General features: G+C 51.1%; 1 protein-coding gene and 1 long non-coding RNA gene across 2 annotated transcripts in view; one reads left to right on the forward strand and one right to left on the reverse strand.

The window, feature by feature from the left end:
• The window catches only part of LOC128849927 (IgGFc-binding protein-like), a 30,715-nt gene extending 25,154 nt beyond the window's left edge, over positions 1 to 5,561 (forward strand). The window contains exons 11-13 of the mRNA XM_054052649.1: positions 291 to 671; positions 861 to 1,150; positions 5,050 to 5,561. Coding sequence (XP_053908624.1) covers positions 291 to 671; positions 861 to 1,150; positions 5,050 to 5,107 — 729 coding nt within the window. The 3' untranslated portion in view covers positions 5,108 to 5,561. The remainder of the gene's footprint in view (positions 1 to 290; positions 672 to 860; positions 1,151 to 5,049) is intronic.
• Positions 5,562 to 6,229: 668 nt separating this feature from the next.
• LOC128849929 (uncharacterized) lies at positions 6,230 to 12,611 on the reverse strand. Its single transcript, XR_008447508.1, has 4 exons — positions 12,504 to 12,611; positions 7,279 to 7,472; positions 6,719 to 6,913; positions 6,230 to 6,353 (listed from the first exon to the last, which is right to left on the reverse strand). It is a non-coding gene; the product is annotated as an uncharacterized LOC128849929 (long non-coding RNA).
• Between the last annotated feature and the right edge of the window lie 2,210 nt (positions 12,612 to 14,821).

The raw sequence follows: 14,821 nt of genomic DNA on the forward strand, positions 1-14,821 counted from the left end.
GACTCAATCCTTGAGGAGTTGGGTTGTCCCACCTCAAAATGATGGGTTTAGGCCCTCAATCCTTGAGAAGTTGAGTTGTCCCACCTCAAAGCGATGGATTTGTGGCCTCAATCCTTGAGGAGTTGAGTTGTCCCACCTCCAAATGACGGATTTGTGACCTCCTTGATGAATTATTTCCACACAATGTCCACCAAATCCCCTCTGTGGGATTTCTTTCCGTCCCTCTGGAAGGCGTAGACCTTCCCTCAAGGTCTGGAGGTGGTGGTTATGTCCATCTCTTTCCTTTCCAGGCGGGTGAGACCATCATCTCCACCAACTGCTCCACAAAATGCCACTGTCACCCATCCCGAGGACTCACCTGCCAAGACCTGAGGTGTTCCCGGGATGAGATCTGCGCCACACGTGATGGGACTCAACGCTGCGTCAAGCGCGAAGGCCAATGCCGAGTGTCCCCCGGGGCCACCTTGACCACCTTCGATGGCCTCAGTGGGACGCTCTTGACCAGCGGCACCTTCAAAGTGACCTCTCTCTGCGACGAGCGGTCGCCCAAGTGGTTCAAAGTGGTGGTGGAGATCAGCGAGTGCCGAGAGGACAACGTTCCCGCCGCCGCCGCCGTCTTCGTCTTCTTCCGTGAAGCTTTTATCACCGTCAACAACAACTTGGAGGTTTGGGTAAGACGGAGAAGGACACGGAGAACCTTTGGGAAGGAGCAAGATGAGCCATTAAGGGGTGGAATTAGGGTGGGATTGATCTCCTCCTCTTCCGGAGGTCTTCAACCCCAACGATATCATTCCATCGGAGTATTCCGATGAGGCGATTTGAGGTGGAAACACCGTTCCTGGTGTTTCTTCTCCCTGTAGGTCAACGGTCTCTTCACCCGCCTTCCAACTATGGTGTCCAAAGGCGTTTCCATCAACGCAACGACCGGGAACGTCATCATCTCCCATATTTCTTCGGGAATGGATGTGGTCTTCAGCCGCAGCGGTGAAATGACGGTGACCGTAGGAGCGACTTTGGTCAACCAACTCTGCGCTCCGTGCGGTAACTTCAACGGCGACGCCAACGATGACCTCCAGTTGCCCGACGGCCGCCCCGTGAGGAGCATCTCCGAGGTCCTCGATGCCTGGAAAGCCAAAGATTTCACGGGATGGTGAGTCGGTCACCTCCAACTCATGGGTTGGTGGAAACCCCCGGTGAGAAAAAGGGCCGGGAATGACCTCCGAGGGGGTCATCCGTGGGTTGGAGGAGGCGGCACTGGGGAAGGACTTCTCCATCTTCTTTGGTTTCATCCACAGCGACTGACACAAAGGCCAAGGAGGTGACTCTGGTAAGTGGTTCTTCTTCTTTGCCGACTCACTTCGTGCTCCAAACGCCGCTGTCACCTCATGGTTGGACAAAGGTTAGATAGTTCCACCTTCCAGAACTTTCAGGTTGCCTCAGGACGGATCGGCCTCGGAGAGGACACGGACCAAAGGTAGTCCAACGTGGATCTTGAGTGAAATCATGGTGGTCCGAGGGAGTTTGGATTGGAGACAGGAAAACGGAGCCAAAATCCCGATGAAAAATGGTTCTTTGGGGTCTCAAGAGGTGTCGTCTTCTTTCTGGTCCTCCTCAGGGTCGTCCCTGGGAGAGGCAGAGAGGAGAGAGGTCAATCCAGGGTCATTTGGCCAAATAATGGAGGCATCTGGAGCAATATGGACCCCTTTGGGTCCAACATTGACCCCTTTGGGCCCAATAGGGACCCAACATGGACCCCTTTGGACCCAACATGGACCCCTTTGAGCCCAATATGGACCCAACATCGACCCCTTTGGGCCCAACACCATCGACCCCTTTGGGCCCAATAGGGACCCAATATGGACCCTTTTGAGCCCAATATGGACCCAACATCGACCCCTTTGGGCCCAACATGGACCCCTTTGAGCCCAACACCATCGACCCCTTTGAGCCCAATATGGACACCTTTGGGCCCAATATGGACCCAACATGGACCCATTTGGGCCCAATATGGACCCAACATGGACCCTTTTAGGCCCAATATGGACCCAACATGGACCCTTTTAGGCCCAATATGGACCCAACATGGACCCTTTTGGGCCCAACACCATCGACCCCTTTGGGCCCAGTATGGACCCAACATGGACCCCTTTGGGCCCAACAGCATCGACCCCTTTGGGCCCAATATGGACCCAATATGGACACCTTTGGGCCCAATATGGACCCAACATCGACCCCTTTGGGCCCGACGCCATTGACCCCTTTGGGCCCGACGCCATTGACCCCTTCGGGCCCAATAGGGACCCAATAAGGACCACTTTGGGCCCAATATGGACCCATTATGGACCCCTTTGGGCCCAATATGGACCCAACATCAACCCCTTTGGGCCCAACACCATCGACCCCTTTGGGCCCAACGCCATCGACCCCTTTGGGCCCAATATGGACCCAATATGGACCCCTTTGGGCCCAACAGCATCGACCCCTTTGGGCCCAATATGGACCCAATATGGACACCTTTGGGCCCAATATGGACCCAACATCGACCCCTTTGGGCCCAATGCCATTGACCCCTTCGGGCCCAATAGGGACCCAATAAGGACCCCTTTGGGCCCAATATGGACCCAACATGGACCCCTTTGGGCCCAATGCCATTGACCCCTTCGGGCCCAATAGGGACCCAATAAGGACCCCTTTGGGCCCAATATGGACCCAACATGGACCCCTTTGGGCCCAACGCCATCGACCCCTTTGGGACCAATATGGACCCAATAAGGACCCCTTTGAACCCAATATAGACCCAATAAGGACCCCTTTGAACCCAATATGGACCCAACATGGACCCCTTTGGGCCCAACACCATCGACCCCTTTGGGCCCAACATTGACCCTTTTGGGCTCAACATCATCGACCCCTTTGGGCCCAATAGGAACCCAATATGGACCCCTTTGAGCCCAATATGGACCCAATATGGACCCCTTTGGGCCCAACACCATCGACCCAACATGGACCCCTTTGGGCCCAATAGGGACCCAATAAGGACCCCTTTGGGCCCAATATGGACCCCTTTGGGCCCAACACCATCGACCCCTTTGGGTCCAACACCATCGACCCCTTTGGGCCCAATAGGGACCCAATAAGGACCCCTTTGGGCCCAATAGGGACCCAACATCGACCCCTTTGGGCCCAACATCGACCTAATATGGACCCCTTTGGGCCCAACACCGTCGACCCCTTTGGGCCCAGTATGGACACAATAAGGACCCCTTTGGGCCCAATATGGACCCAATAAGGACCCCTTTGAACCCAATATAGACCCAATAAGGACCCCTTTGAACCCAATATGGACCCAACATCGACCCCTTTGGGCCCAACACCATCGACCTAATATGGACCCCTTTGGGCCCAACATCGACCCTCAAAAAGCCGTTTCACGCCACACAGAGCGGCCCCAAAGCCGATGAAGATCCCTCCACCGCACCTCCACCTTCTGCTCCGCTCGCTTTGCTCTCGCGGTCCCACCATTCCACTCTTGCTCCACCACCTTCTCCTCCTCCCCTTCACGGCGCTTCCTTGTCCTCCCCATCCAAACGTGTCCTACCACCACCATTCCACCCCTTCTTCTTCTTCTTCTCCACCCTTGGCCACCATGACGTTCCCGATGGAGATCCACCAAGGATTCGGTTGGCGATTGGTGATGACACCAAACTGAGGTGGAAGGGTTGTACCCAGAGGGATGGAGAGGTGGACCTCATGAGGTTGACCACGGGCGAGGTCCTGGCTCTTGGGTTGGGAACAATCCCAAATCCAGGCTCGGTGGAGAATGGATTGGGAGAAACCCTGAGGAGAAGGGCTCGGGGTGTTGGTGGAGGAGAAACTCCACGTGAAGTCGCAGCCCAAAAAGTGGGACCAGAAGGGTCCTCTGGAAGGACCTGGAGATGTTGGAGCGAGTCCAGAGGAAGCCACGGAGATGATCCAAGAGCTGATCATCGTTCCTGGGAGGTTGGAGAGGCTCAGGTTGCCCAAAGAGGATGTGGTTCCTCCAACCCTGGAGGTGTTCAAGGCCCGGTTGGACGTGGCTTTGAGCAACCAAACCCTGTGGGAGGTGTCCTTCTCCATTGGGATGGAACCAGATGGTCTTTAAGGTCCCCTTCCAACCCAAACCATCCACAATTCCATAATCTTCGAGGTCTTCTCCAACCTTCATCATTCCAATGTGGTTGAGTTGACGTTCAAGGCCCGGTTGGACGTGGCTTTGAGCAACCAAACCCTGTGGGAGATGTCCTTCTCCGTTGGAATGGAACCGGATGGTCTTTAAGATCCCCTTCCAACCCAAACCATCCACCATTCCATGATCTTTGAGGTCTTTCTCCAACCTTCATCATTCCAATGTGGTTGAGTTGAGCAAAACTCACCCTTTGGGAAAGGAACGATGTGACCTCGTGGCTCTCCATGGGGTTGGAAGGATGGAAGGGCTGTTGGCTCCTCTTCCAAAGGAGGATCCCATGATTCTATGATCTTTGAGGTCTTCCTCCAACCTTCATCATTCCCAATGTGGTTGAGTTGACGTTCAAGGCCCGGTTGGACGTGGCTTTGAGCAACCAAACCCTGTGGGAGATGTTCCTGCCCCGTGGGGATGGAACCAGATGGTCTTTAAGGTCCCCTTCCAACCCAAACCATCCCATGATTCCATGATCTTCAAGGTCTTCCTCCAACCTTCATCATTCCAATGTGGTTGAGTTGACGTTCAAGGCCCGGTTGGATGTGGCTTTGAGCAACCAGACCCTGTGGGAGGTGTCCTTCTCCGTTGGGATGGAACCAGATGGCCTTTAAGGTCCCCTTCCAACCCAAACCATCCACCATTCCATGATCTTTGAGGTCTTCCTCCAACCTTCATCATTCCAATGTGGTTGAGTTAAGCAAAACTCACCTTTTTGGGAAAGGAACGATGTGACCTCGTGGCTCTTCACGGGGTTGGAAGGACGGAAGGGCTGTTGGCTCCTCTTCCAAAGGAGGATTCCGATGGCCACCGGGCGTTGCCTTCTCTTCCAGCCGTTCCTCCGACCCCGCGAGGATGGAAGCGGAAGCTCCCGTTTACCCCATGCAGTAGAAGACACCGCTTTGGGAGCTGATGGACCTTACCCAGACGCCGACCGGATCACGTAAAGACCTCCTGATGAGCTCTCCGCATCCACGGAAGCGCCAACCGCGTCTCTCCCATGGAAGTTCTACCAACAAAGAAGGCAAAACCGGCACCGAGCGGTGATGGATCTCTCCGGGCGGCGCTCAAATGACCTCAATTCCCAACAGGAAAAAGGCTCAAAGGCTCCACGTTGACCTCAAGGGGAGGTTTAAAACCCCCCCTGATTTCCTTCCAGGAGGACCCAAAGCGGAGATGATCCATCCACAGCGGAACGGTTGGAAGGAGAGGGAAGAGCAACACCTCAAATAAGATGGAAAACGGAGATCTCCACTCCCAAATCCCAACAGTTTTGCCCCAAAAATACACTCTCCCACTTCGTATATATATATATAACTTTTCCACCTCTTGGATGAGTCAATAAAGTCCTTTTGTCTCTCTTTTTTCCTCGGATTCCTTCGCTTCGGGATGAGGGAAAGGTGGGATTTGGCTTCTTGGTTTCTCCTCTTGGTGAGGAAACCCCTCCACACGTCCCACCATGGGGGAAACCCAACGTATCTTCCATCGTTGAGTGCCCCAACGTGGTCTTCTACAGCCATAAAAACCCCTCCAAGATATCTCTTTGGGTCGAGCACTCCAAGAGGTGTAACTTGAAAGGTCCACGATGTCCCTCATGGGTCAAAAAAAGCCACCTGAGATGTCACCTTGTGGTCAGACACTCCAAGATATCTATGATTGGAGAGGTCCAAGGTGTCTTCTATAGAGAAACATCTCACCCGAGGTATCTTCTGTGGTCAAATGACCCACAAAGAGCGTCCACCCAACGGATAAACCACCCAAAGGGTCTTCCATGGAGAAACATCTCATCCAACACACCTTCCGTGGTCAAAGGACCCACTTGGGGACACCTTCAGTGGTCGCACCACCCACCCAACACATTCCATCGTGGCCAAATGACCCATCCCAAGTGTCCACCCTACGGAGAAACCACCCAAAGGGTCTTCCATGAGGAGATCCCTCATCCAAAGCGTTCCTCGTGGTCAAAGAACTCATCCAATGGTCTCCACGTGGAGAAATGACCCCATCCGACATGTCTTCTCCTCCCTGGTGAGGTCCCACCAGGAGCTTCTGGATCCATCTCCGGAGTCCTCAAGCGTAGGAAGGATGTGGAGGTGTTGGAAGGAGCCCAGAGGTGACCCAAGGGCTGAAGGACCTCCTGGAGGAGGAGAGAGAGGAGAGAGCTGAGGCTGTGGAGGGAGGAGAAGGTTCCAAAGAGGTCCCACCACAGCCTTCCAGAACTTAGAGGAGCTCTCGGTCAGGGATTGGAGGAGAGGGAATGGTTTCCAGCTGGGAGAGAGGAGATGGAGAGGAGCATTTACCCAATGGGCAAATGACCTCAAGTGTCTTCCATGGAGAAACATCTCATCCAACACACCTTCCGTGGTCAAATGATCCACTTGGGGACACCTTTAGTGGTCGCACCACCCACCCAACACATTCCATCGTGGCCAAACGACCCACCCGGAGCGTCCACCCTACGGAGAACCCACCCAAAGGGTCTCCCATGAGGAGATCCCTCACCCAAAGCGTTCCTCGTGGTCAAAGAACTCATCCAAAGGTCTCCACGTGGAGAAATGACCCCATCCGACGCATCTTCTCCTCCCTGGTGAGGTCCCACCAGGAGCTTCTGGGTCCGTCTTCCAGAGTCCTCAAGCGTAGGAAGGATGTGGAGGTGTTGGAAGGAGCCCAGAGGTGATCCAAGGGCTGAAGGACCTCCTGGAGGAGGAGAGAGCGGAGAGAGCTGAGGCTGTGGAGGGAGGAGAAGGTTCCAAAGAGGTCCCACCACAGCCTTCCAGAACTTAGAGGAGCTCTCGGTCAGGGATTGGAGGAGAGGGAATGGTTTCCAGCTGGGAGAGAGGAGGTGGAGAGGAGCATTTACCCTATGGGCAAATGACCTGAAGGGTCTTCCATGGAGAAACATCTCATCCAACACACCTTCCGTGGTCAAAGGACCCACTTGGGGACACCTTCAGTGGTCGCACCACCCACCCAACACATTCCATCGTGGCCAAACGACCCACCCGGAGCGTCCACCCTACAGAGAAACCACCCAAAGGGTCTCCCATGAGGAGATCCCTCACCCAAAGCGTTCCTCATGGTCAAAGAACTCATCCAAAGGTCTCCACGTGGAGAAATGACCCCATCCGACGCGTCTTCTCCTCCCTGGTGAGGTCCCACCAGGAGCTTCTGGGTCCGTCTCCGGAGTCCTCAAGCGTAGGAAGGATGTGGAGGTGTTGGAAGGAGCCCAGAGGTGATCCAAGGGCTGAAGGACCTCCTGGAGGAGGAGAGAGCGGAGAGAGCTGAGGCTGTGGAGGGAGGAGAAGGTTCCAAAGAGGTCCCACCACAGCCTTCCAGAACTTAGAGGAGCTCTCGGTCAGGGATTGGAGGAGAGGGAATGGTTTCCAGCTGGGAGAGAGGAGGTGGAGAGGAGGAAACGTTCCTCGTGATGAGGGTGGGGATGACCCCAAGGGAGTGGAACCCACCCCGAAGGCATTAATTGATTCCTTAATTGATTAATTAATTAGAACCGACCCCGAAGGAATTAATTAATTAGAATCAATCCCAAAGGAATGAATTGGAATGAACTCTGAAGGAATTAATTAATTAGAATCAATCCCAAAGGAATGAATTGGAATGAACTCTGAAGGAATTAGAACCAAATCTGAAGGAATTAATTGGAACCGATCACGAAGGAATTAATTAATTAGAACGGACCCCGAAGGAATTAATTAATTGGAACCAAATCTGAAGGAATTAATTAATTAGAATGGACCCCGAAGGAATTAATTAATTGGAATCAAATCTGAAGGAATTAATTAATTAGAACGGACCCTGAAGGAATTAATTAATTGGAACCAACCCCGGAGGAATTAATTAATTGGAACCAACCCCGGAGGAATTAATTAGAACCAAATCTGAAGGAATTAATTAGAATGAACTCCAAAGGAATTAATTAGAACGGACCCCAAAGGAATTAATTAGAATGAACCCCAAAGGAATTAATTAATTAGAATCAACCCCGAAGGAATTAATTAGAATGAATCCCAAAGGGATTTAATTAGAACGAACCCCGAAGGAATTAATTGGAATGAATCCCGAAGGAATTAATTAATTAGAACCAACCCCGAAGCAATTAATTAGGACCAAATCTGAAGGAATTAATTAGAACGGACCCCAAATGTATTATTAATTAGAACGGACTCCGAAGGAATTAATTAGAATGAACCCCGAAGGCATTAATTAGAACCAACCCTGAAGGAATTAATTAGAATGAACCCCAAAGGAATTAATTAGAACGAATCCCGAAGGCATTAATTAGAATGAACCCCGAAGGAATTAATTAGAACGGACCCTGAAGGAATTAATTAGGACCAAATCTGAAGGAATTAATTAGAATGAACCCCAAAGGAATTAATTAGAAGGAATCCCAAAAGGAATTAATTAGAACGGACCCCGAAGACATTAATTAGAACCGAATCTGAAGGAATTAATTAGGACCAAACCCAAAAGGAATTAATTAGAATGAACCCCAAAGGAATTAATTAGAATGAATCCCAAAGGGATTAATTAGAACGAACCCCGAAGGAATTAATTAGAATGGGTCCCGAAGGAATTAGAACGGACCCCAAAGGCATTAATTAATTAGAATCAACCCCAAAGGAATTAATTAGAACGGACTCCGAAGGAATTAATTAGAACGAATCCCAAAGGAATTAATTAGAACGAACCCCGAAGGCATTAATTAGAACCAAATCTGAAGGAATTAATTAGAACCGACTCCGAAGGAATTAATTAATTAGAACGAACCCCAAAGGAATTAATTAGAACGGACTCCGAAGGAATTAATTAGAACGAATCCCAAAGGAATTAATTAGGACCAAATCTGAAGGAATTAATTAGATAGAACTCCAAAGGAATTAATTAGAACGGACCCCAAAGGCATTAATTAGGACCAAATCTGAAGGAGTTAATTAATTGGAACGGACTTTGAAGGAATTGGAAGGGAATCGAAGCAATTGGGATCGATCCCAAATCAATGAGAGCCGAATGGGAACCATCGGAGCCGAATCGAAGCAATTGGGACCAATTCCAAAGGGATTGGATCCGTGCGTTGGGATCCATGGGGAGGGCCAAAGGGGTCCATGGGGAGGGCCAAAGGGATCCAAAGGGATCCAAAGGGATCCATGGGGAGGGCCAAAGGGATCCAAAGGGATCCAAAGGGATCCATGGGGAGGGCCAAAGGGATCCAAAGGGGTCCATGGGGAGGGCCAAAGGGATCCAAAGGGATCCAAAGGGATCCATGGGGAGGGCCAAAGGGATCCAAAGGGGTCCATGGGGAGGGCCAAAGGGATCCAAAGGGATCCATGGGGAGGGCCAAAGGGATCCATGGGGAGGGCCAAAGGGATCCAAAGGGATCCAAAGGGATCCAAAGGGATCCATGGGGAGGGCCAAAGGGATCCAAAGGGGTCCAAAGGGATCCATGGGGAGGGCCAAAGGGATCCAAAGGGATCCATGGGGAGGGCCAAAGGGATCCAAAGGGATCCAAAGGGATCCATGGGGAGGGCCAAAGGGATCCAAAGGGATCCAAAGGGGTCCATGGGGAGGGCCAAAGGGATCCAAAGGGATCCATGGGGAGGGCCAAAGGGATCCAAAGGGATCCAAAGGGATCCATGGGGAGGGCCAAAGGGATCCAAAGGGATCCGAGGGATGTTGGGATCCATGGAGAGGGCCAAAGGGGTCCAAAGGGATCCATGGGGAGGGCCAAAGGGATCCAAAGGGATCCATGGGGAGGGCCAAAGGGATCCAAAGGGCTGTTGGGATCCATGGGGAGGGCCAAAGGGGTCCAAAGGGATCCAAAGGGATGTTGGGATCCATGGGGAGGGCCAAAGGGATCCGAGGGATGTTGGGATCCATGGGGAGGGCCAAAGGGATCCGAAGGATGTTGGGATCCATGGGGAGGGCCAAAGGGATCCAAAGGATGTTGGGATCCATGGAGAGGGCCAAAGGGATCCAAAGGATGTTGGGATCCATGGAGAGGGCCAAAGGGATCCAAAGGATGTTGGGATCCATGGGGAGGGCCAAAGGGATCCAAAGGATGTTGGGATCCATGGGGAGGGCCAAAGGGATCCAAAGGGATGTTGGAATCCATGGGGAGGGCCAAAGGGATCCGAATGGGCCAAAAAGGGGGATACAGAGAATGGGCCAAAAAGGGGTTATTGAGAATGGGCCAAAAGAGGGGATGGAAAAAGGGTCAAAAAGGGAATACGGAGAATGGGCCAAAAAGGGGCTGTGGTGAATGGGCCAAAAGGGGATACGGAGAATGGGCCAAAAGTGGTTATGGAGAATGGAAAAAAAAGGGGGTGCGGAGAATGGGCCAAAAATGGGGATACGGAGAATGGGCCAAAAGGGGGAGATGGAAAACGGGCCAAAAAGGGGGTTTTGGGGAATGGGCCAAAAGGGGGTTATGTAGAATGGGCCAAAAAGGGGGTACGGAGAATGGGCCAAAAGGGGGATATGGAGAATGGGCCAAAAAGGGATACAGAGAATGGGCCAAAAAGGGATACAGAGAATGGGCCAAAAAGGGATACAGAGAATGGGCCAAAAAGGGATACAGAGAATGGGCCAAAAAGGGGGTACGGAGAATGGGCCAAAAAGGGGATACAGAGAATGGGCCAAAAAGAGGTTATGGGGAATGGGCCAAAAATGTGAATGGAGAATGGACCAAAAAGGGGGGGATGGAAAATGGGCCAAAAGTGGGAGGGGATGGAAAATGGGCCAAAAGGGGGTTATGGAGAATGGGCCAAAAAGGGGTGCGGAGAATGGGCCAAAAGGGGGATATGGAGAATGGGCCAAAAAGGGGTGCAGAGAATGGGCCAAAAAGGGGATACAGAGAATGGGCCAAAAAGGGGTGCGGAGAATGGGCCAAAAGGGGGATATGGAGAATGGGCCAAAAAGGGGTGCAGAGAATGGGCCAAAAAGGGGATACAGAGAATGGGCCAAAAAGGGGTGCGGAGAATGGGCCAAAAAGGGGGTGCGGAGAATGGGTCAAAAAGGGGGTACAGAGAATGGGAAAAAAAGGGGATACGGAGAATGGGCCAAAAAGGGGGTGTGGAGAATGGGCCAAAAGGGGGATATGGGGAATGGGCCAAAAAGGGGGTGCAGAGAATGGGCCAAAAGGGGGAGGGGATGGAAAATGGGCCAAAAAGGGTTATGGAGAATGGGCCAAAAAGGGGGTGTGGAGAATGGGCCAAAAAGCGGTTATGGAGAATGGGCCAAAAAGGGGGTGCAGAGAATGGGCCAAAAAAGGGGGTGCAGAGAATGGGCCAAAAGGGGATATGGAGAATGGGCCAAAAAGGGGTGCAGGGAATGGGCCAAAAGGGGGGGATGGAAAATGGGCCAAAAAGGGGATATGGAGAATGGGCCAAAAGGGGGTACGGAGAATGGGAAAAAAAGGGGGTACAGAGAATGGGCCAAAAAGGGGGTGTGGAGAATGGGCCAAAAGGGGGATATGGGGAATGGGCCAAAAAGGGGGATATGGGGAATGGGCCAAAAGGGGGGGATGGAAAATGGGCCAAAAAGGGGGGTGTGGAGAATGGGAAAAAATAGGGGATACGGAAAATGGGCCAAAAAGGGGTTATGGAGAATGGGCAAAAAAGGGGTTATGGGGAATGGGCCAAAAAGGGGTGCAGAGAATGGGACAAAAAGGGGATGCGGAGAAAGGGCCAAAAAGGGATACGGAGAATGGGCCAAAAGGGGGGATGGAAAATGGGCCAAAAAGGGGTTATGGAGAATGGGCCAAAAAGGGGTGCGGAGAATGGGCCAAAAAGGGGATATGGGGAATGGGCCAAAAATGGATTCAGAGAATGGGCCAAAAGGGGGATATGGGGAATGGGCCAAAAAGGGGTGCGGAGAATGGGCCAAAAAGGGGGTACAGAGAATGGGCCAAAAGGGGGATATGGGGAATGGGCCAAAAAGGGTGGATGGAAAATGGGCCAAAAGGGGGATATGGGGAATGGGCCAAAAAGGGGGGGATGGAAAATGGGCCAAAGAAGGGATACGGAGCCCACCCCGAAGGGCTCATGAGAGACCCCACAACCCCCCAATCCATTCCCATTCCCAACCCGGATCGCGTCCCCGTGGGTCCTTCTCCCCCCCCCCCCCCAACAACCCCCCCCACCGCCACCCCCTCCACCCTTTGGAATTCTTCCCAACGGTGACGTTTGGTTTCTCCCCATCCCGGATCCGAAACCGCCTCCTTCGGGGCTTTCTCGGATGACGGAAAGAAATCATTCCCTGATTTATTTACCCTCCGGAGAAGGGAGCGGAGAAAGGCTCAGGTTGTCCCTCCGGAATGTGACCACGGATGGATGGAAGGGTCATCGCCATGGAGAAAAGTCAACGGCCGTTGGAGAAGAGGAGGAGGGGATGAAATAATGATGAAATAATGACCTTTTTTTTTTGGCACCGATCCATCCCCCATTTCCCAGAAATCCGAGAGGGTTTGGCCCAAAGCCGTCGGATTTCGCAAGCGGAGCCGAAATCGCCCTTACGAAGGCGAAGGAATTAAAGGCGGTGGCGGAAAAGCCATGAAAAGAGGGGAAAACCCCGGAAAGGAGGAAGAAAAACCGCATAAATAGGGGAAAAAAATCATAAATGGGAGAATTTTCGTGGAAATTCTGAAATTTTCAGTTCGAATTTTCAAAGTGGGGGATTTGAAGGGTGGAAATACCCCAAAATGAGGTTTATTCCCTTAATTGTGCCCCGAAAAATGATGTCGAGGAGGAAGGGAGAGGTTTAATCCCTTTTACGCCATCGGCCGCTCCTTCGGAAAATAACGACGGATGAGGTTTCCGACCCGGAGTCCGTCTTTAGTTTCAACGGAAAAGGATGCGGAGCGGTTCGGGAGCAAAATGGGGTTATGGGGGGGAGGAGGGGGGAAAAAACAGGAGGAAAAGGGGTGAAAAAGGGAAGGATTGAGCGGATCGGAGTGTAAATGGAAAGGGTTTAATCCGGAGTGGATCCTAAAAGGAAAGGAATGATCCATTCTGGGTGTAAATGGAAAGGGTTTAATCCGGAGTGGATCCTAAAAGGAAGAGGAATGATCCATTCTGGGTGTAAATGGAAAGGGTTTAATCCGGAGTGGATCCTAAAAGGAAAGGGAATGATCCATTCTGGGTGTAAATGGAAAGGGGTTAATCCGGAGTGGAATCCTAAAAGGAGGGGAATGATCCATTCTGGGTGTAAATGGAAAGGGTTTAATCCGGAGTGGATCCTAAAAGGAAGAGGAATGATCCATTCTGGGTGTAAATGGAAAGGGTTTAATCCGGAGTGGATCCTAAAAGGAAGAGGAATGATCCATTCTGGGTGTAAATGGAAAGGGTTTAATCCGGAGTGGATCCTAAAAGGAAGAGGAGTGATCCATTCTGAGTGTAAATGGAAAGGGTTTAATCCGGAGTGGATCCTAAAAGGAAAGGGAATGATCCATTCTGGGTGTAAATGGAAAGGGTTTAATCCGGAGTGGATCCTAAAAGGAAGGGAATGATCCATTCTGGGTGTAAATGGAAAGGGTTTAATCCGGAGTGGATCCTAAAAGGAAAGGAATGATCCATTCTGGGTGTAAATGGAAAGGGTTTAATCCGGAGTGGATCCTAAAAGGAGAGGAGTGATCCATTCTGGGTGTAAATGGAAAGGGTTTAATCCGGAGTGAATCCTAAAAGGAAGAGGAGTGATCCATTCTGGGTGTAAATGGAAAGGGGTTAATCCGGAGTGGATCCTAAAAGGAGAGGAGTGATCCATTCTGGGTGTAAATGGAAAGGGTTTAATCCGGAGTGGATCTTAAAAGGAAAGGAATGATCCATTCTGGGTGTAAATGGAAAGGGTTTAATCCGGAGTGGATCCTAAAAGGAAAGGAATGATCCATTCTGGGTGTAAATGGAAAGGGGTTAATCCGGAGTGGATCCTAAAAGGAAAGGGAATGATCCATTCTGGGTGTAAATGGAAAGGGGTTAATCCGGAGTGGATCCTAAAAGGAAAGGGAATGATCCATTCTGGGTGTAAATGGAAAGGGTTTAATCCGGAGTGGATCCTAAAAGGAAGGGAATGATCCATTCTGGGTGTAAATGGAAAGGGTTTAATCCGGAGTGGATCCTAAAAGGAAGGGAATGATCCATTCTGGGTGTAAATGGAAAGGGTTTAATCCGGAGTGGATCCTAAAAGGAAAGGAATGATCCATTCTGGGTGTAAATGGAAAGGGTTTAATCCGGAGTGGATCCTAAAAGGAAAGGAATGATCCATTCTGGGTGTAAATGGAAAGGGTTTAATCCGGAGTGGATCCTAAAAGGAGAGGAATGATCCATTCTGGGTGTAAATGGAAAGGGTTTAATCCGGAGTGGATCCTAAAAGGAAAGGAATGATCCATTCTGGGTGTAAATGGAAAGGGTTTAATCCGGAATGGGATCCTAAAAGGAAAGGAATGATCCATTCTGGGTGTAAATGGAAAGGGTTTAATCCGGAGTGGAATCCTAAAAGGAAAGGAATGATCCATTCTGGGTGTAAATGGAAAGGGTTTAATCCGGAGTGGATCCTAAAAGGAGAGGAATGATCCATTCTGGGTGTAAATGGAAA

Source organism: Cuculus canorus, chromosome 35 (assembly GCF_017976375.1).
Source record: "Cuculus canorus isolate bCucCan1 chromosome 35, bCucCan1.pri, whole genome shotgun sequence".
In the NCBI taxonomy this organism is placed as follows: domain Eukaryota; kingdom Metazoa; phylum Chordata; class Aves; order Cuculiformes; family Cuculidae; genus Cuculus; species Cuculus canorus.